Raw genomic sequence first — 23,718 nt, 5'->3', positions numbered from 1 at the left:
TGAGTTCAGATCCGACCTCAGACACTTGACACTTACTAGCTGTGTGACCCTGGGCAAGTCACTTAAGCCCCATTGCCCCACCAAAAAAAAGAAGAAGAAGCATTTGTTGAGTGCCAACTGGTGTGTGCCATGATAAAAGCTCTGTGTTTCATCATTTCTGTTGAGGTCATTATACCTTTCCAGGTACAAGGTTCACAATCCGAAAGCCATCCTTGCTTCTTCACTGTCCCTTACCCAGGAGTGCACTGGTAAATGTTTAATGACCAGCTCTGGGACACATCTTAAAATGTCATCTGGGTTATTAATATTTTCTCCACCCTTTTCTTAAGCTTAAGTAATCAACAGAGTAATCAGGTGAAATGTGATTTGTAGTTCTTGCTGATATCTGAGGTGTAAATGCTGACACTAAAAATGAACAATCAGCGCTTTCAAGCCTGTTTGAACCACTTCCTACACATCCCTGTCTTTACCCCACATAGCTAATCAGTTGTCAATTCTTCTCATCTCCACCTCTGCACCACCTTTTGCATCTGTCTTTTTCTTTCCACTCATACTCTTTCACCTCCCTCTTTCAGACCTTTATTACCTCTCACCTGGACTATTGCATAGCCTTCTAACTGGTCTCCCTCCCTGTCCCTCTACTCCAGTCCAGCTTCTACACAGCTGCAAATGTGGTTTGGGTAAAATTCAGGTTAGATCAGGCCATTCCCCCATTTAATAAACTCCAGGCATCCTCTACTGTCTCTAGGATCTAATAGTAACTCCTTTGTTTGGTATTTTAAATCCCACACAATCTGGCTGTAACCTATCTCCCCCCTTCCCCCGCCCCCAGCATTAGTATAGATCATTTCCCTTTACACACTAAAGGATTCAGCCAAATTGGTCTCTTATTATTCCTCACATACAATCCTCCATCTTCCACCCAACATTAGAAATACACCACCTCTGTGCCTTTGCCTTCACTTTCCTCCATGCCTAGGATGTATTCCCTTTTCAACTCTATCTCTCAGACTCCTTAATTCCCTTTGAAATGCAGATCAAGTGCCACCTTCTTATCTGAGGTCTTTCCTAACCCCCTCCCCACAAATGCAAATATCTTCCTCCCCAAATCTCCTTATTAATTTTTATATTGTGTACATATATGTATATACATACATACACATAAAACTATACCCTCAAGGAGGCTACAGACACAATGTGTATATGTATACTGTGTGTATCATACATGCATATGTGTGTGTGTGTGTGTGTGTGTGTGTGAGAGAGAGAGAGAGAGAGAAAGAGAAAGGGACAGAGAGAGGAGAAAAGGAGAGAGAAGAAGGAAAGGGAGAGAGATAAACAGAGAGAACATATTTCATTTTTTTTAATCTACAGAGACTAGTCCTCTGCATTTAATGAATGCTTGTCAATTGAAGAAATAAATAGAAAACAATGTCCATGAACTCCATGAGTTGGATTTTTTTGTGGAAAAACATAACATGTAGCCTAGAAACAATAAAATAATCAATATAAAGACATGCATGAGCAAGTTGTCAGTGTGAAAGTGTGTGTGTGTGTGTGTGTGTGTGTGTGTGTGTGTGTGTGTGTGTGTGTGGATGGATGGATATTTGCACTGATCAGGGACACAGCACTAGGGAATAATCAGAGCAGGGTAAGGTTAGTCAAAGGAAAGCTTCTTGAAGAAAATACATCTGAAACACAGATGATCAGAATGGAGGCGTTTTCAGTGGTAAGAACAACACAAGCAAAGGCTTAAAAAAGAGAGCTAAAGGCCATGGTACCATTTTGGTTATTGTGAAATTGGTGAAAATAAAGAAATTGGAACTTTAAATTGTAAACTGGACCTAGTGGTCAGGGGCCATGACTGTGGCTTTACAGAGCACCCAACATATTAGAATCTGGTCTTTTCTCCCACATCTCCTTCCATGTACCCAACTCTCCAGCCAAATGGACTATTTACCATTCCTCAGTCATGCCTTATTATCTTCCTACTTCCACGCTTTTGTTCAGACTGTTTCCTCTGCCTGGGATGCTTCCTCTGTGCATATGAGCAAATCTGTGTGTAAGTCACAGACATGCACACGCACGCACGCACACACGCACACATACACACACAATATGTGTATACCTCCTTTATTTCTATCCAAATCATATTCATCCTTTCAATCCCAACTTAAATGAAAACTTCCCCAGGAAATCTTTCCCATTTCCCTTCAACTGGAAATTCCCTTCTTTATCTGAACACATAGCTCATTGGGGGAGTGGAGGATTTCCTCTTTTCCAATACTAAAAGAATTGTGCTTGGCATTGTAATGATCTTTATGGAGATACAAATACCGCCTACTGTATTGTAACTTCCCTGAGGCTAGGATCTTCCTCTGAGCCATCTTTTCCATCATGGGCCACAGCACCTATTCCAGCTCTGTGAACATAGAAGATGCTCCATAGATGTTTATTTAACAAACTAATAAATAAAAGAATAAACTAACAAAAATGAACTATTATATATAGAAATGCTTGACAAATTTATAGTATTCTGTGCATTTGAAACTGGAAAAGAAATTTGGTTGAATTAATCACTTTATTTCTCATATTATGGTATTGTTAAAAATCGGTGTAGATGTTTTGAGATGTTTCCATTAGAAGATCATAAGGGCAGCTAGGTGGTGCAGTGGATAGAGGATCGGCCCTGGAGTCAGGAGTACCTGAGTTCAAATGTGGCCTCAGACACTTAACACTTACTAGCTGTGAGACCCTGGGCAAGTCACTTAATCCCAACTGCCTCACTAAACAAACAAACAAACAAACAAACAAACAAACAAAAAAACCCTCAATGCCTTTTTTTTTTTGTGGGGCAATGAGGGTTAAGTGACTTGCCCAGGATCACACAGCTAGTAAGTGTCTGAGGTCATATTTGAACTTGGCTTTTTCTGACTAGACCCAGGGCTCTATCCACTACACTACTTAGTATGGCAGATTTCTACTACTGAATAGGAGAACAATAAAAGTGTTCTTAAAAAAACAAAACAAAACTGGATAAATGTCTATTAATGTTAAATAATGTGTAAATAGGTTAATTTTTAAACTCATTTTTGTTGGTATCTGAATTTCACTTTTCTATGACCACAGTTGTGATCAAAATGATTCTTGTCTTTTATAGTTTCGTGAAGCATTTAAAAATTACCCTACATTTGGACAAACGATAATTCTCACACTACAGTAAGTTGGGGACTTTTTCTCAAAGGTCTTGCTGCCTCGTTTCTCTGTCGTTCTTGCCACATGACACCATTTTTAGCCTTCCCTTGAAACCACTGCCTAGGTGAGCTGAAGTAGGAAAAGCAACTTATTTTTCAAAATGCTTTCTAAAAAGGGGCCAAGGTTTGTTTTACACACTGTAAGGAACAGATTTTCTGAGTTAAGGCTTCCTCCCTACCCCCTTGAAAACAAATCTTTTTGGTGTTTATTTGCTTTACTTGTGTTCAGCTCTTCATTACCCCCATTTGAGGTTTGGTGGGTTTTTTTTGGTAGGGATACTTGGAGTGGTTCACCATTTCCTTCTCCAGCTCATTTTACAGATAAGGAAACCTAGACAAACTGGGTGAATAGATTTGCCCAGGGCCACACAGCTAAGAAGTGTCTGAGTTGAGTCTTCCTGACTCTAGGCCTAGTACTCTATCCACTGGGACACAGACCTAAGGATGATGGCACAAGCTTCTGGTAATGAAAGCCTAGAAAGCAATATTCTTTTTTTTTTCTTTTTTTTATCATTTTTAATAGTACTTTTATAGTAGGGATGGATTTAATTGAACAAATTGATCATAAGGCATCCCAAAGAGTTACAAGACTCAGGGACTCAGTTTCCCAAGTTTTATTGAAAGACTGATGACCACAGGGAGAGCACCAAGAAGGTGTCTGGAATAGGTAGAGTAAAATGGTTACATTTATAGTGAGAAAAAGTAGGTTATCCCCTCATTATCTTAATCTCCTCCTTGTGGGAGGTTCATGGGAGCGTTTATCCTAATTTGGACTTCCCGGGGTCCTAAGACAGCCCCCAAGGCAGGTACCTTTTTTCTTGGAGGTGTGTTTTGGGGGTTTACATGTCATAAGGTGAACCTAAGGACATATTTAGTCCTTTCTGTGCATGTTCCTAAAGACAGGCTTAAACTTGTCAGACCCAAAGGGTCTCTGTGTTTTTGATCTCTCTTTACTTAAGATCTAGGTGTCCTGTCATCTAAGAATATTAATGACTATTAGTGGTTAATAGTCTCTGTTGATGGTGTTGGTTGATAGGGACTCGAACCCTCTTGTTTATAGTACTGTTTATAAGAACACAAACCTTAGTTTCTCTGTTAACCCTTTTTAGCCTCCTCCATCACTTTGTGGTTTACAAATATTATCTCATTTTAACCTTGTAACAATCCTGGAAGGTAGGTGCTATTATTTTCTTCATTTTACAGATGAGGAAACTGAGACAGAGGTTAAGTGACTTGCCTAGGGTCACATAGCTAGTTGTGTCTGAGGCTAGATTTGAACTCAGATTTCCCTGACTCTAGGTCCTATGCTCTATGCACTGTGACACCAAACTGCCTCCCAAGGGATCGTTGGCTAACTCTGATTTCATTGGAAAGGCAGATAGATCCTCTCTGATGTGAATGAATTAGGTAATTTTATATGTGGCTAAACTAAGGAGTTTAGGTTTGATTGAATAGAAAATTGAATTGGATTTCAGAGTTGGGGGTAGTTAAGTAACTTTCCCTAAGGGTCCTCAAGCACAATCTGTGGTCCACTCAATATTTATTCTCCTCATTTCTTTTCAGAATAAATCCAACCAGATCTGGAATGCGCAGACTCGGCCAAGTTAAAGTAACAGTCACAAACATATTTGACAAAAATTCAAATATAAAGGAGGACCAGGTCAACGAAGCTATTAATACAATAAAAGATATTCAATATGAAGGTAAGCATGGGGTAATTTCATTTACAATTCACCAAAAGGTTTGCCAATTTGCAAGTCCAATTGAGAGCCCTGTTTGCATGAGATGCAGAGATAAGCTTTTCTGAAAAAGCCTTTAAAATTAAATCTGCAGAGAATATCCATGTGTCCTTTTAGACAATCACCCCCATTTCTTCTATTCTTTAAATCCTCCCAGTTGCCCAAAAAGAATCAAAACAACAAGTTGAATTTTTTTCTTTGCTTCTTGTACCTGTGTACCCATTGGGAGAATGAGAAAGTGGTCAGGGGACAGGGAGAGAGATGAAATGAGCAGGCTTTGCCCAAAGACAGAGCTTTTTAAGGAGCAAAAAAGCATATTGAAATTTTGGCCAACTTGGATTTCTTTCTATCCTGATCTTAGGCACATGGCACAACTTTAATACATTTCTATTGGCACTGACATGACCTGTGAAAAATAACTCTGATAGAAGCTTTGAAAGATCCACTTTGAATAATAATAATGTTAATTTTTGTGGTACAGTTGTGTGCAACTGTTTGTGACCCCATTTGGAGGTTTTCTTGGCAAAGATACTAGATTAGTTTGCCATTCCCTTCTCCAGCTCGTTTTTTACAGGTGAGAAAACTGAGGCAAACGCAGGTTAAGTGACTTGACCAGGGTCACACAGCTAGGAAGTGTCTGAGGCCAGATTTAAAGTGAAATCTTCTTGTATTCTAGACCAAGGCTCTATCCACTGTGCCACCTAATATGTGTTAAGATCATAGCTTCTGTAAGGTATTTTTCAATGCAAAGGCAAACAGGGAAGGATCCCTCAGATATATTTTTTAAAATAAATTTTTATCAATATCTTTTTTTTATATAAAATTCCCAGTGTATCTTTTCTTCTCCTCCTGCCAGAGAGCCAGCCCTTACAAAGAACAAAAACCAATTCAGCAAAACTGATACATTGACTAAGCCTGGCATTGCAGTATGCAGTTGTCTACACTCTTTGTCCCTCAACTCTGCATAGAAGATGGGGGCATGCTGTCTCATATCTCTTCCCTAAGGCCAAGCTTGGTCATTATAATTTCTAAGCATTCATTTTCGATTGTGATGTTGGTTTTTGTGCCCTAACAATCAATAAGTATTTATTAGACACTTACTATGCACCAGGTACTATACTAAATCCTGAGGATACAAAGACATAAACGAACCAATTCCTGTCCTTAAGGAATTCATATTCTAATAGAGGAAGACAATTATAAACAAGATACATACAAATCGAATATAAGGTAGTTTAAGGAGGAGAGGGCATTAATAGCTTAGGGAATCAGGAAAGATTTCTCATAGAAGGTCATGATTGAACTATGTCTTGAAGGAAACCAGACATATTGAGAGGAGGAGGTTAAAAAAAAAAAAGTCAGGCATGGAGTGCAAAAAGCATGGAGCATTGGGAGGGCAGACAGAATGTGGGTCCATGTACTTGGATTTAACATTTTGTGGAAAGACAAGAAGAGCTAAGTCATAAAAGGATTTCATCACTAAACAAAGGAGTTTTTCTTTGATCCCGAGGTGAGAAGGAACCACTGGAATTTATTGAAATTGTCTGAAATGGACAGACCAGTGCTTTAGAGAAACAGTTTGGCAACCAAGAGGAGGATAGAATGGAGAAGAAAGAGGTTTGAGATAGGGAGATCAAATACAACTGGCAACCAGTGGGATATCGAGAGAAATGAAAATGAGGAGTTAAGAATGACATCATGGGTACAAACCTGGGGAACTTTTGGTGACATGAAACCAGAGCTCAGGAGTGGGAGGCACTGGTGTAAGGATGGTAATCACTGAACCTGTGGGGATTGCTGAGGGCACCAGCAAGTGTGTAGAGAGACGAGAGGGCTCCATACGGAGCTTTATTGACCACTCAGAGTTAGTGATGTGAATGATGAGTAAGAAGAAACTAAGGAGGAATGATGAAAGAGGTAGGAGGAGGACCAGGACAGAGAGAGAGAGAGCGAGCAGCATCCTAAATATCCGTGAGGAGAGAGCCCGAGAACATTGCTGTCACGGTTATGTGTGTGGTCATCGTGGTTCTGCTTTCTTCACTCTGCAGCTAGTTCCTATGAATCCTCCCATGCTTCTCTGTTATCATGTTGTTTGGGACAAACTGCCTCAGTTTACCCAAATAACTCGAGGAGACCACCAAGTCAAGCAGAGACAGATTTATTACATTCTTGCAAGAATGGGCAAACTCAATGACTGAGTCGAAATGATAGGCCCAAACTTTGGGGTTTTTATAGTAATTGTAGGAAGGAAAGTCCCCACGTGCACTAGGCTGAGCTCACAATCTAACATCCAATCCTGTCTCACCCAAAGTGTGCGCTTAGCTCATGATCAATGTATGGAGACATGCATATGTGTTCCAGGAACAAGGGGCAAAAGGGGAGGGGGAACAAGGTCAAAAAGAAGGAAAAGGGAAGGGGGGGACAGTCAGATGTTTCAGATCTCACAGTTCCCATTGACTCCCCCCCCCCAGCCCCTATCTCTAAAGATATTCAACTTGAATAACAGGAAGAGTCACTCAGGTGTTTGAGCATTGTTTTGTAGTCGTGTTAATTTTAGAAGGATGACAGGCTTAAAATTTATCTTCGGCTATGTTGGGAAATCAAAGAAATAGAATAAAGAATAAAAGAATAATCCATTGTTGGGACCCTAGGGTCAAGGGGATTCTGCTCTGAGAAAAAGAAACATGTCACTTAACATCTGGTCTCAACTTCTTTCTTTCATCTCATACAATATTAATCATTTTGAGAGAAATTATTTTTCTCTTAATAACCAATTATTAGGGTTGAGGGGTGGTTTTTTTCCTTCTTTTTCCTCATCCAGGGACAAGTCCTTTTAGGTCAATCGGTATGTGAAGCACAGGGCTGATGATAAGACTGACCTAATCCTCCAGGAACATTCTCCTAGATCTTGGGTCCCACCCAACTAGGAGAGCTTACTTCTGATTAAAGTGTAAATAGAATCGAATCTAGGGGAATTCCAGCCCTTAAAAGCATTAGGCTCATGCCCTTGACTCATGCCCAACTCCTCCCCCCCCCACACACCCCCCAAGAGATTAACACCATCAACTTCCTGAATAAGTATTGATTTGTTCACTTTCCTCAATTAGTATTGAGTCCATGTGATTTCAATGGTTGCAAAGGTGACAGTGACACTTGTTCAAATTCCTTCCAATGTGATTGCCAGGAACACTTAGCAAGACCCTATCTTCTGTCTTCTGCTTGCTCAGGTAAAGTAATGACTATTTTTCTTTTGTTTCTTTTTCTTTTTTTTTTTGGCGGGGCAATGAGGGTTAAGTGACTTGCCCAGGGTCACACAGGTAGTAAGTGTCTGAGGTCCGATTTGAACTCGGGTCCTCCTGAATCCAGGGCTGGTGCTTTATCCACTGTGCCACCTAGCTGCCCCCAATGGCTATATATATATATATATATATATATATATATATATATATATATATATATATATATATATATATATATATATATATATTTTTTTTTTTTAGTGAGGCAATTGGGGTTAAGTGACTTGCCCAGGGTCACACAGCTAGTAAGTGTTAAGTGTCTGAGGCCGGATTTGAACTCAGGTACTCCTGACTCCAGGGCCGGTGTTCTATCCACTGCGCCATCTAGCTGCCCCAATGGCTATTTTTCTAGTGTCAATCTTCTTTCGTGTTTGCACTGCTGTCTGGACTAGTATTTCTGTCTAATTTTTATTTTAGATTTAGATGTTGAAAGCATGAAGTAGGGGATAGGGCACTGGACTCAGAGTAAGGAAGACCTGAATTCAAATCCTACCTCAGACACTTACAATCTTTGTGATTCTGGACAATTCCCTTTGCCTAAGTTTCCTCTTCTGGAGGCAGCTCAGCATTAGCATCATAATGGTTAGCATCAATATAGGACTTCAAAGTTTGCAAAGTACTTTACACATAGGATCTCCTATGATCCCTATAATGTAGGTGCTACTATTACCCCCATTTTCTAGATGAGGAAACTGAGGCTGAAAAAGGTTGAGTGGCTTGCCAAAAAGTTCACACACCTAGTCTGAGGTGGGGATTTAAACTCAGGTCTTCTTCACTCTGAGCCCAGTGCTCTCTCCACCACACCCAGTTGTCTTCTCATGGTATACCCAGTGCTGGCCTCAGACTCAGGAAAGCCTGAGTTCGAGTTTCACTTCTGACACATACCGACTCTGTGACTCTGAGCAAATCACCTCTCAGTGGTCCAGGAAACTCTACAAGAAAAAGAACAAACAACAAACTAGGATGTATATTTATTTAAAAGGTTTTTGCTTTGTTTTGTTTTTAATATGAAGGGGAAGAGGGAGAAGAGAAAAACTCTTTATTAATTGAAAAAAATTAAGACCAAAAAAGAAAGAAATTTTCTTTTTTTTTTTTCATTCGTTTGTTTTCTGTGGGGCAATGAGAGTTTAGTGACTTGCCCAGGGTCACACAGCTAGCAAGTGTCAAATGTCTGAGGCTGGTTTTGAATTCAGGTCCTCCTGAATCCAGGGCCAATGCTTTATTCACTGTACCACCTAGCTGCCCCCAGGAAGAAATTTTCTAAGACAATTCTCAACTTTTTTTTTTGCGGGGGGGGGGGGGGGAGAGGGTCACTGTACCCCTTTGGCTTTTTAGTAAACCTCATTCTTCATCTTTAATATAAAAGGAAATAAATTGTAGCATTTCACATATATCTGCACATAAGAATTAGAATAAAGAGATTAATGTATTTTTCTTTTCCAAGGATACACCAAAAAATTTTGTAACATCATCGACTAGAAACTGATTGAGAGTTTCTGGGATAACTCAATAAATTGAGTGTCCCTTAGGGTTGAATGCTTGCTCTGAAAGTCCCAGGGGTGAGACCACCAGATCTGCATTGATAGGGGAGTGTCCTCACCTGAAGCTTCCTGGAGTCACTGGTCCTGATCAAAAACAAACAAACAAACAAATCCAAACCACTGGGGAACTGAGCTCTTAAGGACAAAGCTGAGGTTGCAGATGTTATCTTTGAGATCTTGTTTTTTCAATGCTCTACAGTTTGTTCAGCTGAATGTAGCGAAGAAAACCACCGGCAATGTATTAAGAAGCTTGGCACCCTGCTTCCACAATGCGAATGCCAGGCAGGCTACACCTTGAAGGATAACAAATGTCAAGAGTAAGTAGAATAACCTTCAGCTACTTTGCTAGAGGTGGGAAAAAGAGGGATGAGTAGAGTTGGCACTGACTGATAGACACAGTAGATCATGGAGTGAAGATAACCTAGGGCTAAGAGAAGCATGAGTCTAAGACTGGGGTTCCAGACCCAACTCTGTTGCGTAACCTTGGCTCACAAAGCATTTCCTATGGTCCTCAACTGCACAAAGGGCATTGGACTGGGGAAGCACCAAGGTCCCTGCAAATTCTAGCATTCCAAGGTTCTATGAATCTATTGCTCTAAAGCTGAAGAATTCCTTTTATGAGATTTGGGGGCCTGGACTCTTTAGCCAGAGGTGCAGAGGGCAGGTGGGCTACTGAGAGAGAAAGAACTTTAACATGACTAACTCCAGAAGCCTTTTGACTTGGTTTCCTATTATTTATTCCTGTTTAGGTGTGACTTTGGATACAGTGGAGTCGACTGCAAGGACAGTGAGTATAATCATTCTAGTATTTACCACATGGGGAATGATCATGAATAAGGCACCCTCTGGGAGACTCGCTTCTATAGCCTTTCAGCAGGTGGTTATCAATTCAACACAATTCAGCAAAATGAGTACTGTGCAAGGCACAACGAAAAGCAGGAGATACAAAGATGAATAATCTTAGTGTCCTCCCTCTGGGAAAACCTTTAATGACTACCCTCATTTTATGATAACTATATATATTTTGGTTGTACGCAGTTGTTTGCATCTTGTCTCCCCTATTAGACCATGAGCTCCTTGAAAGCAGTGACTTTTTAAAAAATTGTCTTTGTATCCCCAGGACTTAGCACAGTGCCTTTCACATAGTATGTATTTAATAAATGCTAGTTGGGGGTGAGGCAGCTAGGTGGCGCAGTGGATAAAGCACTGGCTCTGGATTCAGGAGGACCTGAGTTCAAATCCGACCTCAGACACTTGACACCTACTAGCTGTGTGACTCTGGGAAAGTCACTTAACCCTCATTGCCCTGCAAAAAAAAAATAAATAAAAAGATAAAAAATAAATGCTAGCTGGTTGATTGATTGGATAAAGTACATTTCCTGCCTTCAAGGTGTAAGGTCCCCATCTGTAAGGGGCTAAAATTCTAGCTATGATGTCTAAAATCTAATGAGTGGTCGCCCCAAATTAGAAGCTTTAGCAAGAGTTTAGACTTTTAAGCTTTTATTAAGGTGCATTAGAATCTAGTGGTCAGAGAGAAAAAGGCCAAGATTCCTTCATCTATCTATCTAAGGGAGCCAGCATCTCTGTTCCAGCCAATCTGAGGTCCCAAGCCAAAAGACCTCGCTCGCTCCTTCCTTCTCCCAGAAACCTCCTCTCCAACAGGAACAGGGCTGTCCACACATACACACACACACACACACACACACACACACACACACACACACACACACACAGCTCCAGGCTAATTGGCTAGTAGCTCTGATTGACAAATCCCACAGGTGGTTCTATAGATGTAACTTCTGGATGCTAAAGTCACATGGTCTCTAAATCACATGCTTTCTCCTCATGGTGGAGCTTCCCTACAGTATCTCTCTAGCACGGGTGCCATTCCAATTCTCACAAAGGAGCTTATTTTGCTGTTGTTCAGTCATTTTAGTCATGTCCAACTCTTCATGGCCCCATTTGGGGTTCTCTTTCTTTTTCTTTTTTTGGTGAGGCAATTGGGGTTAAGTGACTTGCCCAGGGTCACATAGCTAGTAAGCATCAAGGATCTGAGGCCAGATTTGAACTCAGGTCCTCCTGAATCCAGGGCCGGTACCTTATCCACTGTGCCACCTAGCTGCCCCCATTTGAGGTTTTCTTAACAAAGATACTGGCGTGGTTTGCCATTTCCTTCTCCAGCTCATTTGACAGATGAGAAAATGGAAGCAAACGGTAATATAATTTCTAAGTGTCTTGGCTCAGAATTAAATTCAGATTTTCCTAACTCTAGGCCCAGCGCTCTATTCATTGCACCTCCTACCTGTCCCTAAGGAGCTTATAGTTGAATATAAATAGTTATGTGAAGGTAATATATAGTATTATTAGAGGCATAAACAGAGAGGGAAGGTCCTGAGGAGGGAGATATCCTATCCATTTAGGGGAAATCACACTCATAAAAGAGCAAAGAAATATGGTTGGAATTTGCAGTAAGGATTGTGTGGAAGGACATTCCAAGGCCAAGGAACAACCTAAGCAAAATTACCAGAGACAAAGTCTATTCAATGAAGTCATCATGTAAAGGGCTCATGGGAGATACAGCAAGAAAATAGGCTGGGGTGAATGTTGAAAATGAGGAAATTTTAAAAGGTTTTTGAATGGGAAAGGTATGTGATTAGTACTATGCTTGAGGAAGACTATTCTGGATGTCGTGGATAAGACAGATTGGAAGTGACTATTCCCAGAATCTCAGTAGCTAGAGGTGTAATGGATAGAGCACTGGACTTAGAATCAGGAAGGCTCATCTTCTTGAGTTCACATCTGGCCTCAGACACTTCCTAGCTATGTGACCCTGGGCAAGTCACTTTACCCTGTTTGCCTCAGTTTCCTCATCTGTAAAATGATCTGGAGGAGGAAATGGCAAACCACTCCTTTTCCAAGAACCTCCCCCCCACCCCAGAAGGGTCTCAAAGAGTTGTATACGACTGAGTTGTCCTGAGCATATTATAGTGGATTTCAAGGGGACAGGAGAGATTTATCATCACTCCTTAGGACTCTATTAGAAACAGAAAGTGCTTGACTAGGATCAAGAGAAGCAGTATGGTGTGGTGGAAAGAGCACTGGACTTGGAAGCAAGGGAGCTGGGCTTGAGTTTTAGCTACCTTCGGCATAGCCACATAAACTTTTTCAAGTCTCAGTATTGTCACCTATCAAATAAGGGAGGTATACTGGAAGATCTCTACAGGCCCTTCTTGTTCTAAATCCCTCCTCCCAAGACATCATTGAAGAATTCTGTTTATAAGAACCACAGATTGAGATTCTGCCAAATTATTCACAGAATTTGCCATTTTGGAATAATGACATCCTATGGCATTAGGTGTAAGAAATTACACTGCTATATGGCTACTAACATTAGTTTTCCTTTCCCCGGGGTGTGAAAGATGTAGATGTTCTCTGCACAAACATCCATTTGTGGGGAAGAGGAACAAGCTGAAGAGAAATGAATCTGTAGGTCAAAGATTTTTACTAATGATGTTGCCCTTCTCTCTTTTCAGACATTATTCTGATCTTCACTGTGGCGTGTGCCGTTGGTGGAGCCATCCTGCTGGGCACGATAATTGGGTTGATTGTCTTAGCCAGGTACAAAACTGTTCTTTCCCAGCTCTGGAACAATGAATGTCTTGGGTTGATTTATGTCTTTCAAATCATGGATCCATAAAGGGAGCTCAGAAGCCATCCAGCTCATCCCCCTCATTTTACCACTAAACCCCACCTGCAGGCTCAGAAAGGCTGCACAGAAAACAGGAGAGGTGTGACTCAAACACAGGTCCTCAGACTGTAGAACCAATGTTCTTTCCACTGGGCCATGCACTTTCCTCATATACTGAGTGAAGTAGGTCATATAATTACTATTTTCCTTATTTTTCAGATGAGGTCAAGTGAGCCACAAGATACCAGAGCAGGGGTTTGGAATCTTGGTTCTAAGCCCTGTATTCCTTCCCACTAAACTAAAATGTCACAATATTTAGCAGCATTTCTATTTAGTTGACAAAGAAAAGCTTATCCTGGGCTAAAAGAGAGGGGAATGTGACTATATATGCCCTGGTGGAATATCTAACTCCATTTTTCTTTCCCTCACTCAAGAATCTACGATGGCTCCCTGTTTCCTATGGCAAGCAATGTAGTCTCAGCCAAACAAGGGCCCTTTCTGGATTTCTTAGCTTTCTGTGCATTCAAGGGGAACAGAAGCATGCAGAACATATTTGCTTTACAGAGCTGTCTTTAAATATAAAGTGGCGAGCTCCAGACTTTCACTGCCATGATTTTAGGGGTTTTTTTTTTTTTTTCGTTTGTTTTTTTTTTTTTTTGTGGGACAATGGGTGTTAAGTGACTTGCCCAGGGTCACACAGCCAGTAAGTGTCAAGTGTCTGAGGCTGGATTTGAACTCAGGAACTCCTGAATCCAGGGCTGGTGCTTTATCCACTGCGCCATCTAGCCGCCCCCTGCCATGATTTTAAGTACACATGCCCCCTACTTTAAGGAAGATAAAACAATATTCATTCATTCTTCATTTAAGAAATACTTAAATGTAGTTTTGAACACGTGTGTATGGGTGGAGACACTTGTTCCTTTTGGAGGGAGAAAGAAATTTCTTACTTCTATTCTCACACTAAAGGAGCAATGGGAACATCCTGGATTTTCTCTCTAAGTGGTGAGATTTAGGCCTTGTGATCTTGACCATGGTGTTTTTTTGGTTTGTTTTTTTGTTTGTTTATTTTGCAGGGCAATGGGGGTTAAATGACTTGCCCAGGGTCACACAGGTAGTAAATGTCAAGTGTCTGAGGCTGGATTTGAACTCGGGTCTTCCTGAATCCAGGGCCAGTGCTTAATCCACTGAGCCACCAAGCTGCCCCACCTTGACCATGGTGTTTTAATGCCTCCATTGTCAGGCCTTTCTCCTGAGTTGGCCAGCCACCATTGCGAGATTCTTGGGTGTGTTCTCCCAATATTCCCAAATACCAAGAATCACAAGTGTCTACCCTTTTTGTAAAAGGCATATAGCTTCGTGCAGACCTGTACACAGACAGGCCAGCATATGGATATTTGTGTCACTGCATGGAAAGCATTTGATTATTGTTCCATGACCTCTACTGGGCACCAGGTAGGTGCTGCTTGCTTTACCCCAGTGTTACTGGGACACACCAGTAGTGCCTCATTCAAGAATCTGAAGAGCTAACTAGCCTAGCTCCACTTGCCTGCTGCTACAGCTGGAGGAGGGTAGGGCAACTGGACCTTTGGCCCAGAACACTGAACTTAGTCCCAACAGCACCAGTAATTTTCATCAGAGTAGAAGTAAGTTAGGCATAGTGCCTGGACCAAATGCTTTACCTATCTAGTTGGCAAGAATAATCTTTTTTTTTTTTTTTTTTTTTTTTTTTTTTTTGGTGAGGCAATTGGGGTTAAGTGACTTGCCCAGGATCACACAGCTAGTAAGTGTTAAGTGTCTGAGGCCGGACTTGAACTCAGGTCCTCTTGACTCCAGGGCCGGTGCTCTATCCACTGCGCCACCTAGCTGCCCCAAGAATAATCAATTTTAATAGCAGTGGTGCTCCTACTCCCCACTACTCCCAGTGGTCTCCTGCTGGTATACTTCATACCACTTGTCCTGAATATAGATTGGGGTACTTGCCCTTGGCACAGAAACCCCTAGTTCTGACTCTGGTCCAAGGACTAGCCTAGCTAAGTGTAGAGAAGTTCCTCATTCAGTCTGCTAGAGAATGGTGGGGTTTTCAATCACAGCAATTCTTGAAAACTATCTAAGTTATATGGGGATTATGATGTGTGTTAATGGAGGCAGCGTCTACACTGGGGAAATCACAGATGCTTGAAATATTGAAGTAGAAAGCACTTCTTATGCCACATGAAATACCACATTAAATGGCTGGGGTTGTAAGATGCTTTCATCAGGTAAGATGGTATAATAGTAATAGACCTAGGCCAGGCGGGCCAAAGATCTGGCATCACATGGGTTCCCTACTACCTACTACTTTTGGACATTGGGCAAGTCACTCCAGCTCACTGATACGGTTTCTTCATGTATAAAACGAGAGAGGGGAAGTTGGTGGACTGAATGATTTCCCAAGTCCCTTCTTGCTCAAGATCTTTGATACTATGATAGCAGGAGAGCCCAGGAAGCTGCGTTCTCTGTCACACCTTGAACCTACTTTAATAATCCTGAAAAAATTGGTAGTTATCTCAAACATTTTCCCATTAACTTCCTTTTTCTTTCCTCCCTCCCTCTTTTCCTTTTTCCTTCCCTCCCCTTCCTTTCTTCCTCCTTCCTTTCCCCCTTCCTTCCCTCTTTCCTTTCTTCATCACTTCCTTCCTCCCTTCTTTCCTTCCTTTCTCCTTTGCTTCCCTTTTCCTCCTCTTCCTTAACTCCTTCCTTCCTCCTTTCCTTCCTCTCTCCCTTCCAGATCATCTAATCTAATCCTCTCATTTGAAAGATAAGGAAACTGAGTCCCAGAGGAGATAAGTGACCTGCCCAAGGTCACACAGGTTGCCTGTGTCAGGGCTGAGATTCATACTGAAGTTGTCTCTACCCCTTTTTGTTGCACTATACAACCTCTGAAAAACAAGACTCTTCAACAAATAATCAATTACCATGAGTTCCAATAATGGTCAATGGCCAAGAATCAAGTCTTTCTTACTGAACCCATTAAAAACATGCATATGGGGGGGGCAGCTAGGTGGCGCAGTGAATAAAGCACCAGCCCTGGATTCAGAAGGACCTGAATTCAAATCTGGCCTTAGATACTTGACACTTACTGTGTGACCCTGGGCAAGTCACTTAACCCCAATTGCCCTGCCAAAAAAAAAAAAAAAAGAAAGAAAAAGAAAAGCATGCATATAAAAAGTACCATGATACAGCAGAAAGACCATTAGCCTGGGACCCAGGAAGCCTGGGTTCCAGGCCCAGCTCTACATCTCACTAGCTTTGGGGCCATAGATAAGTAGCCCCCCTTCTTCTCTGGGCTTCAGTTTACTCATCTGTTAAATGAAGGGTCAAAATAGGTGCTCTCAGTGGTCTCTTCCTTCTCTGACATTCTGTGATCCTCTGCATTACCCTTTCTTTTAAAAAAATATATTGATGATCCTTTTTTTAGTGGTCATTACTTTCCAGTGACTCTACCTATCCCCAGTAGAATCCTTCCTTGTAACAAATCAAGCAAAAGAATCAGTGCAGGGGCAGCTAGGTGGCGCAATGGATAAGGTACTGGCCTTGGATTCAGGAGGACCTGAGTTCAAACCCAGCCTCAGACACTTACTAGCTGTGTGACCCTGGGCAAGTCACTTAAACCCCATTGCCCTGCAAAAACAAAACAAAACAAAACAAAAACAAGAATCAGTGCATTAGTCGTGCCTGACAAGGTGTACCTCATGGTGACCTTTCAGTTTGTTGGGTCTCTGCCATTGATCAGGAGTCATGTTTCATCCTCTGTCCCTAGAAGCTATAATTGATCTTTGCAATGATATTAATAACAGCCAAAATTATATACTATTTTTAAGGTTTGCCAATTGGGCTAGATATGTTATCTCATTTGATCCCCACTACAACTCTATGAGTTTGGTGCTATTATTATCCCTCTTTGTCAGATGAGGAAACTGAGGTGGAAAGGTTAAGTGATTCATGGTCATGTGTTGTTCAGTCATTTCAGTCCTCTCTGATTCTTTGTGACCTCATTTGGGGTTTTCTTGGCAAAGATTACTGGAGTGGTTTGCCATTTCTTTCTCCAGTTCACTTTACAGATGAGGAAACTGAGGCAAACAGAGTTAAGTGACTTGCCCAGGGTCACACAGTTAGGAAGTGTCTGAAGCCAGATTTGAACTCAGGAAGGTGAGTCTTTCTGACTCCAGGCCTAGCACTCCATCTACTGAGCCACCTAGTTGCTCCACAGTCATGTATCTTAAAATCTAACATACTATCCCCTATGCCACCTAGTTGTGTAGGCCTCTGAAGTCTTTCAATGTTCTTTTTTCCCCTTTATATTATTGTTACACCACACTTTCCAAGACCCCTAAGGCTAGATTTCTCATTACAGATCAAAAAAGAAGGCAAAGGATGGAGAAAGGGAGGATCTGATTTCCAGAGGCTTCAGTAATATGAGATTGGAGACTACAGGGTTCAACAACCCAGGCTCCTCCCCTGGGGGCCTCTTCCCCAAGGTCAATGCTACTCCGTTTCCCAGGGTCCAAAGCAGTATGAGAAGTAACCCCTATGATGATCCATATTCCCGAAGGTCTATACCTGTACGAGATTATTAGGTAAGCATATGACATTCCTGTTTGGCTTTTCAGAGTAAAGTTTGTGCTGAAGGTGGGGGTCGGGGAGGAGGGGGTGTGTGGAAGGAGAGAGTATGGGGCCCAGCTCTCTGGTCACAGCCTGCTGTTTACCGAGTATTTTAGTGTGATACATAAGCTAATTGGTGTCCAGGTTCTAATTAAGAATTATGGGAAGTAACTCTATGAAAGATTTACAGTTATAGAGGTAAGTAAAAGTTATTACCCCAGCATCAAACACGTCCCCCACCCCAGACTTCCCTCCTTTGCTCCAGTCTGAGATGAGAAGAGGGTCCTTCTTGCCAACACCAGGTCCTCTATGTGCGCCCTCAACCCTCTCTCATTAGCTTCAGGAGCTCACTCCGTTTGAGCGTCCTTTTTATCTCCATAATCTTCAACTTTTCCTCATCGGTGACCAATAACCAGCCCCCGCTCTCCTTGATCCTTAAAAAGCCTTCACATTGGTCCCACCATGCCCCCAGACTCTCATCTTAAATCTGTCCTTCCTTTCCTAGGCAAAGTCCAAATAAAACAGAACAGAACCAAACCAAACAAATCCGACTCTACCTTCTCACCTCCTACTCACTTTGCCTCTTGAAATCTGGGCTCCATGCTTACCAATAAACTGGAATTGTTCTCTTATAGGTTATCTCTTTCTTATTAAAATTAGTTAGCCTTTTCTCTGTCCTCATCATTCTTGACTCCCCTGCAGCATTTGGTAGTGTTAAACACATTCACCCTTCTCTCTGTATTTTTTTGACATGGTTTTGTTATAGTTCTCTTCCTTCCTATGAAGACATTCCTTCTTTTATATATATATATGTACGTATGTATGTTTTAATATGTATATATATACGTATATATACACATATATGTGTGTATATATGTATATATGTATATGTATGTATATATACGTGTATATATATGTGTATATATATATGTATATATAAGTATTTTATTATTTTCCAGTTACATGTAAGGATAGTTTTCGACATTTGTTTTCATAGGATTTTTAGTCCCAAGTTTTTCTCCCTCCTCACCAAGACAGAAAGCAATCTGATATAGGTTATGTATGTACAATCACATTAAACATATTTCTTCATTAGTCATATTGTGAAAGAATCAGAGCACAAGGGAAAAACCTCAAAAAAGAAGGGAAAAAACCCAGCCCCAAAGTAGAAACAGTATGGTTCAATCTGCATTCAGAATCCACGGTTCTTTTTTTCTGGATGTTGAGAACATTTTCTATCATGAGTTCTTTGAAATTGTTTTGATCATTGCACTAATGAGAAGAGCCAAGTCTATCACAGTTGATCAGACGACATTCCTTCTTGGTCTCCTTTTCAGTCTCTTCTCTCACGTCCCCATTTCCCATATGGGGGCATACCCCCAGGGCTCCCTTTGGCTTGGGGCTCTCTTGATGATCCCATTACCTTCACTGTTTTCAATGATTATTTCTATGCAGATGACTGCCACGTATATTTATCCAAGCCTGATCTCTCTCTTCCGACTTCTAGTCTCACATCTTCAACTGCCTCCTTGGTATTTCCACTTCTATGTCCCATTTTTGTTGTTGTTCATTCAGTCATGTGTGACTTTTTGAGATCCCATGGGCCATAGCACATTAGACTCTTCTATCTTCTACTAATTCCTGAAGTCTACACAAGCTCATGTTCATTGCTTCTACTACCTCTCCATCTCATCCTCTGCCATCTCCTTCTCCCTTTGCCTTCAATCGTTCCCAACATCAGAGTCTTTTCCAATGAGTCCTGTCTTCTCATTATTTGGCCAAACTATTTAAGTTTCAACTTCAGTATTTGTCCTTCCAATGAGTAAGCTGAATTAATTTCTTTAAGTACTGATTGATTTGATCTCCTTGCTGTCCAAGAAACTCCCCAAAGTCTTCTCCAGCACCACAATTCAAAAGTGCTGATTCTGCATCACTCAGCTTTCCTAATAGTCCACCCCTCACAGCCATACATTAATACTGGAAAAACCATAGCTTTGACTATATGGAACTTTGTTGGCAAAGTGATGCCTCTGCTTTTTGGTATGCTATCCAGCTTTCCTTCCAAGGAACAAGTATCTTTTAATTTTGTGACTGTAGTTACCATCCGAAGTGATCTTTGAGCCACATCCAGCTTACTTTTTGGTTCTTAGATCTTACATTCCAGGTTCCTATGCAATATTGATCTATGTGACATTGGACTTTCCTTTTTTTGCAGGGCAGTGAGGGTTAAGTGACTTGCCCAGGGTCACACAGCTAGTAAGCGTCAAGTGTCTGAAGCAGGATTTGAACTCGGGTCCTCCTGAATCCAGGCCCAGTGCTTTATCCACTGCAGCACCTAGCTGCCTCTCCCATATGCTTCTCAAACTCAACATGTCCAAAACATAACTCATTATCTTTAAAACACACACATACACACACACCCCAAAACCTACCCCTCTCTTTAATTTCCCTATTTCTTTTGAAAGCATGCAATCATTCTTCTAGTTACTCAGATTCATAAGCTAGGAATTGTCTTCTATTCTTTACTCTTTCCCCCTTATTCAATCAGGTGTCAAATCTTGTCAATTCCATCTCCCCAACATCTCTCTCAAATCCATCTTCTTCTTCTCTCTGCTCACATCTTAACCATTCTCATCCAGCCTCTCATTACTTCCTACCTGTACAATTGCAGTAGCCTCCTAACTAGGTTCCCTGTATTCATTCTTCCCCTGTCTAACCCATCCTCCACACGGCTGTCAAACGGATATTCTTAAAGAACAGGTGATGCCATGTTACCCCTATACTCAATGATCTTTGTAGATCCTCATTATCCTCAGGAGAAAATACAGATTCTTTTCTTTTCTGCCCTTCATACACTCTGATCCAGCCAAACTGATATCCATGATATTCTCCATAAACAACATCCTGTCTCCCAGCTGCGACTTTGCATATGCAATCTACCATGACTGTAAGACTCTCTTGCCTCATCTCCACTTCTTGGAATACTAGCTCCCTTTAAGGCTCAGCTCAGAAGCCATCTCCTTCAAGGCCTCTCCTGATTTGCCCCAGTTATTAGTGTCTTCTCCAGATACTACTGTGAGATACATTATTATGTGTATATGTATGTGTATACATGCATGCATATACACACACATGTGTATCCTTTATTGATTTGAACATAAATAAGTTTTAACACCCTAATAGAATGTAAGCTCCTTGAGTCAGACAAAAGTCTGACTTTTGAATTTGTATCTCCAATGCTTGACACATAGAAGGCCCTTAAGAAATGCTTATTGACCAATTATTAGAAGAATTCATAGGAGCAGATATTATTCAGAGTCTTTTTACACTAATGTATGCAGCTATCACAGACCCTGAATCAGCAGTACTTCTAGACTGCTGATTTCAGGGTATCCCTCCCTCAAGTCAGGCCCCATAAATAGGTGGGTTACATGGGCAGCATCTAGCACTCCCACCCACATAACGGGTGACTCAAGGTCCTCTGAGAAAAAATGGGTAAAAGTCACTAAAAGGAAAACTGGGTAGAAAAATACTGTCTGTGCCCTTGTGGCATCCCCCAGGGCAGTCTTGTACAACGTAACTCAGGAAGAGGCTAGGGGCCGGAAGGAACCTGTGACAGAAAGGACATGACTTTTCTTGACTCAAGAAAAGAACTGTAAGAGATAAGAGAAGCCGATCTCTGATAAACAGAAATTTGAGTAAAAATCAAAGCATGTACAGTTGTATCTTATCCAGGAGTGAATGGAATTAGCTGAACAATACCTTGGCTCTTCTCACTAAGACTGCAGGAATCTTAACTAGCTATCACTGGCCTTTCTCTTCTGGAGACTTTAGATCATCAACCAGTCAATCAACAGACATTTATTCCTTTGAGCATTTATTCCTTCAGCCACCCAGCAAGTATATACTTCCATCATACTTCTTCCAGAATCTTTCAGGTTGCAAAGGACAAAGGCTGTCTGATGTAAGCTTTTTATCTCCCCTGGCTTTTGGCACAGAACTCCACACAAGATAGCTCCTTAATCAATGTCAGGTTGAATTATATTTGCTTTCCTCCTCTCCATTCCATTCAGGCTGATAAAACCCAGAAGCCCACAACCATTCATCAATGAACCGTGGTCCAGTGTAATCCAATTGACAACTAGTAGAGGAAGAGATGGCACGCGAAGAGACTGCATGTACAGCTTATCTTTCTCTGAGATTTCTACTATTTAGAAGCTGCAACTGGTCAAAATGACCACTTTTCACTAAATAAGCAGATGTTATTGAGTTTGTAAGGCTGCTGCTGTTGTTTTTGAAACCAATACAAAGTAGGGGCCCAGTCAAACCCTGCTGAGGTACCCCTCATGTGGACACTTTAGAAGTGAGAGTCCTTTCCATACTGTCATTCCCGTCCTACTCAGATGCACTCGGCTCTGTTCCCTTCTGTGAGACAGGTGCTCTTGGGAGTCTTCGACTTGATGGTAACAAGTCCATTAGGCTGCCTCAGGAGAATTGCAAGGGCATGGGAGGTCATGAGGAGACAACATGTTGAAAAACCAGGTGACGAAAATGACCTTAGTATCTTGCTTTTTGTTTATATTATATTGGACAGACTTCTTCTATAACAGGTGCTCCCAACCTGGGGAATACATGCTCCCAGGGGGTGTAAGAAGCTTGCCAAATAGAGTATAGGGAGTGTGAGAAATTTTGACCTTACAGAATTTAATGTTTTATTTGTCTGCATATGCTTGGTGAACTCTAGAATTTACTTCCTTTCATATTGAATAGGCAGTCTGGGAAGGTTTTTCTTAAATGCATATGCATGGTAAGTTCTAGACTTTATTTCCTTTCATATTGAAAAAGGGATCCAGAAAATTTTATTGGAAATCAAAGTGTATGGGGACCAAAAATAAAATGACAACCCCTTTTCTAGGCTGTTTATCTGTGTCCCAGAACATAATAAAATGTGTTTGATACAGAGCATTGGTTCCTACTGTTTTGGCATTCTGTGCTACATTTTTGCCTGGGTAAAGAACCACCAAACCCATCCACCCTGCATGAGCAGTGAGACAAATTCAGTTGACTTGTGGAACTCACCCTGTGGTGAGAGTTAGTAGGATTGGGAGAAAGAGAGCCCAGGACACTGACTACCATAAGTTGTAACTGCTGCTGGGGAGGAGAAAGAGCAAGGCAATCAGTCAATAAACATTTATTAAGCATCTACTATCTGCTAGACACTTGCTAAGCACTTGCTAAGTCTGAAGAAGACTCTCAAGGAGTTCATAGTCTAAAGAGGAAGACAATATGCAAACAACAATATAGAAACAAACTATATATATATATATATAAACAAACTATATATATATATAAACAAACTATATATATATATATATAAAATAAATTATAAATAATCAATAGAAGGAAGTCACGAGAATTATGAAGGATCAGGAAAAGCATTTAAGGTAGAGCTGTCCTGAGGTACAAATGTAAGGGGAGAAAGCAGGCTACCTTGTGGCTTCCAATTTTAACTAAGTATTCATGCTTCTAAGTGCCAGTTTAAAGTGCTTTTAGCTG

General features: G+C 41.2%; 1 protein-coding gene across 1 annotated transcript; it reads left to right on the top strand.

Annotated features, from left to right (window-relative positions):
- The first annotated feature begins 8,871 nt into the window (after window positions 1-8,871).
- MUC13 (mucin 13, cell surface associated) lies at window positions 8,872-22,976 on the top strand. Its single transcript, XM_043993508.1, has 6 exons — window positions 8,872-8,908; window positions 10,033-10,150; window positions 10,583-10,620; window positions 13,367-13,451; window positions 17,915-18,137; window positions 22,236-22,976. Exons 1-5 carry the CDS (start codon window positions 8,872-8,874, stop codon window positions 18,135-18,137), a joined length of 501 nt encoding a protein of 166 aa, XP_043849443.1. The 3' UTR covers window positions 22,236-22,976.
- Window positions 22,977-23,718: the final 742 nt, after the last annotated feature.

This window comes from Dromiciops gliroides, chromosome 3 (genome assembly GCF_019393635.1).
Source record: "Dromiciops gliroides isolate mDroGli1 chromosome 3, mDroGli1.pri, whole genome shotgun sequence".
NCBI lineage: Eukaryota > Metazoa > Chordata > Mammalia > Microbiotheria > Microbiotheriidae > Dromiciops > Dromiciops gliroides.
This window is presented reverse-complemented; position numbering and strand designations above follow the sequence as displayed.

Bases quoted from the DNA above. Each gene is read 5' to 3' on its own strand.
- MUC13 (XM_043993508.1), top strand. From the start codon at position 8,872: ATGGTTAGCATCAATATAGGACTTCAAAGTTTGCAAA. The intron at 10,151-10,582 runs GTAAGTAGAATA...ATTCCTGTTTAG, and splicing joins AAGGATAACAAATGTCAAGA to GTGTGACTTTGGATACAGTG. The intron at 13,452-17,914 runs GTACAAAACTGT...TTCTCATTACAG, and splicing joins GGGTTGATTGTCTTAGCCAG to ATCAAAAAAGAAGGCAAAGG.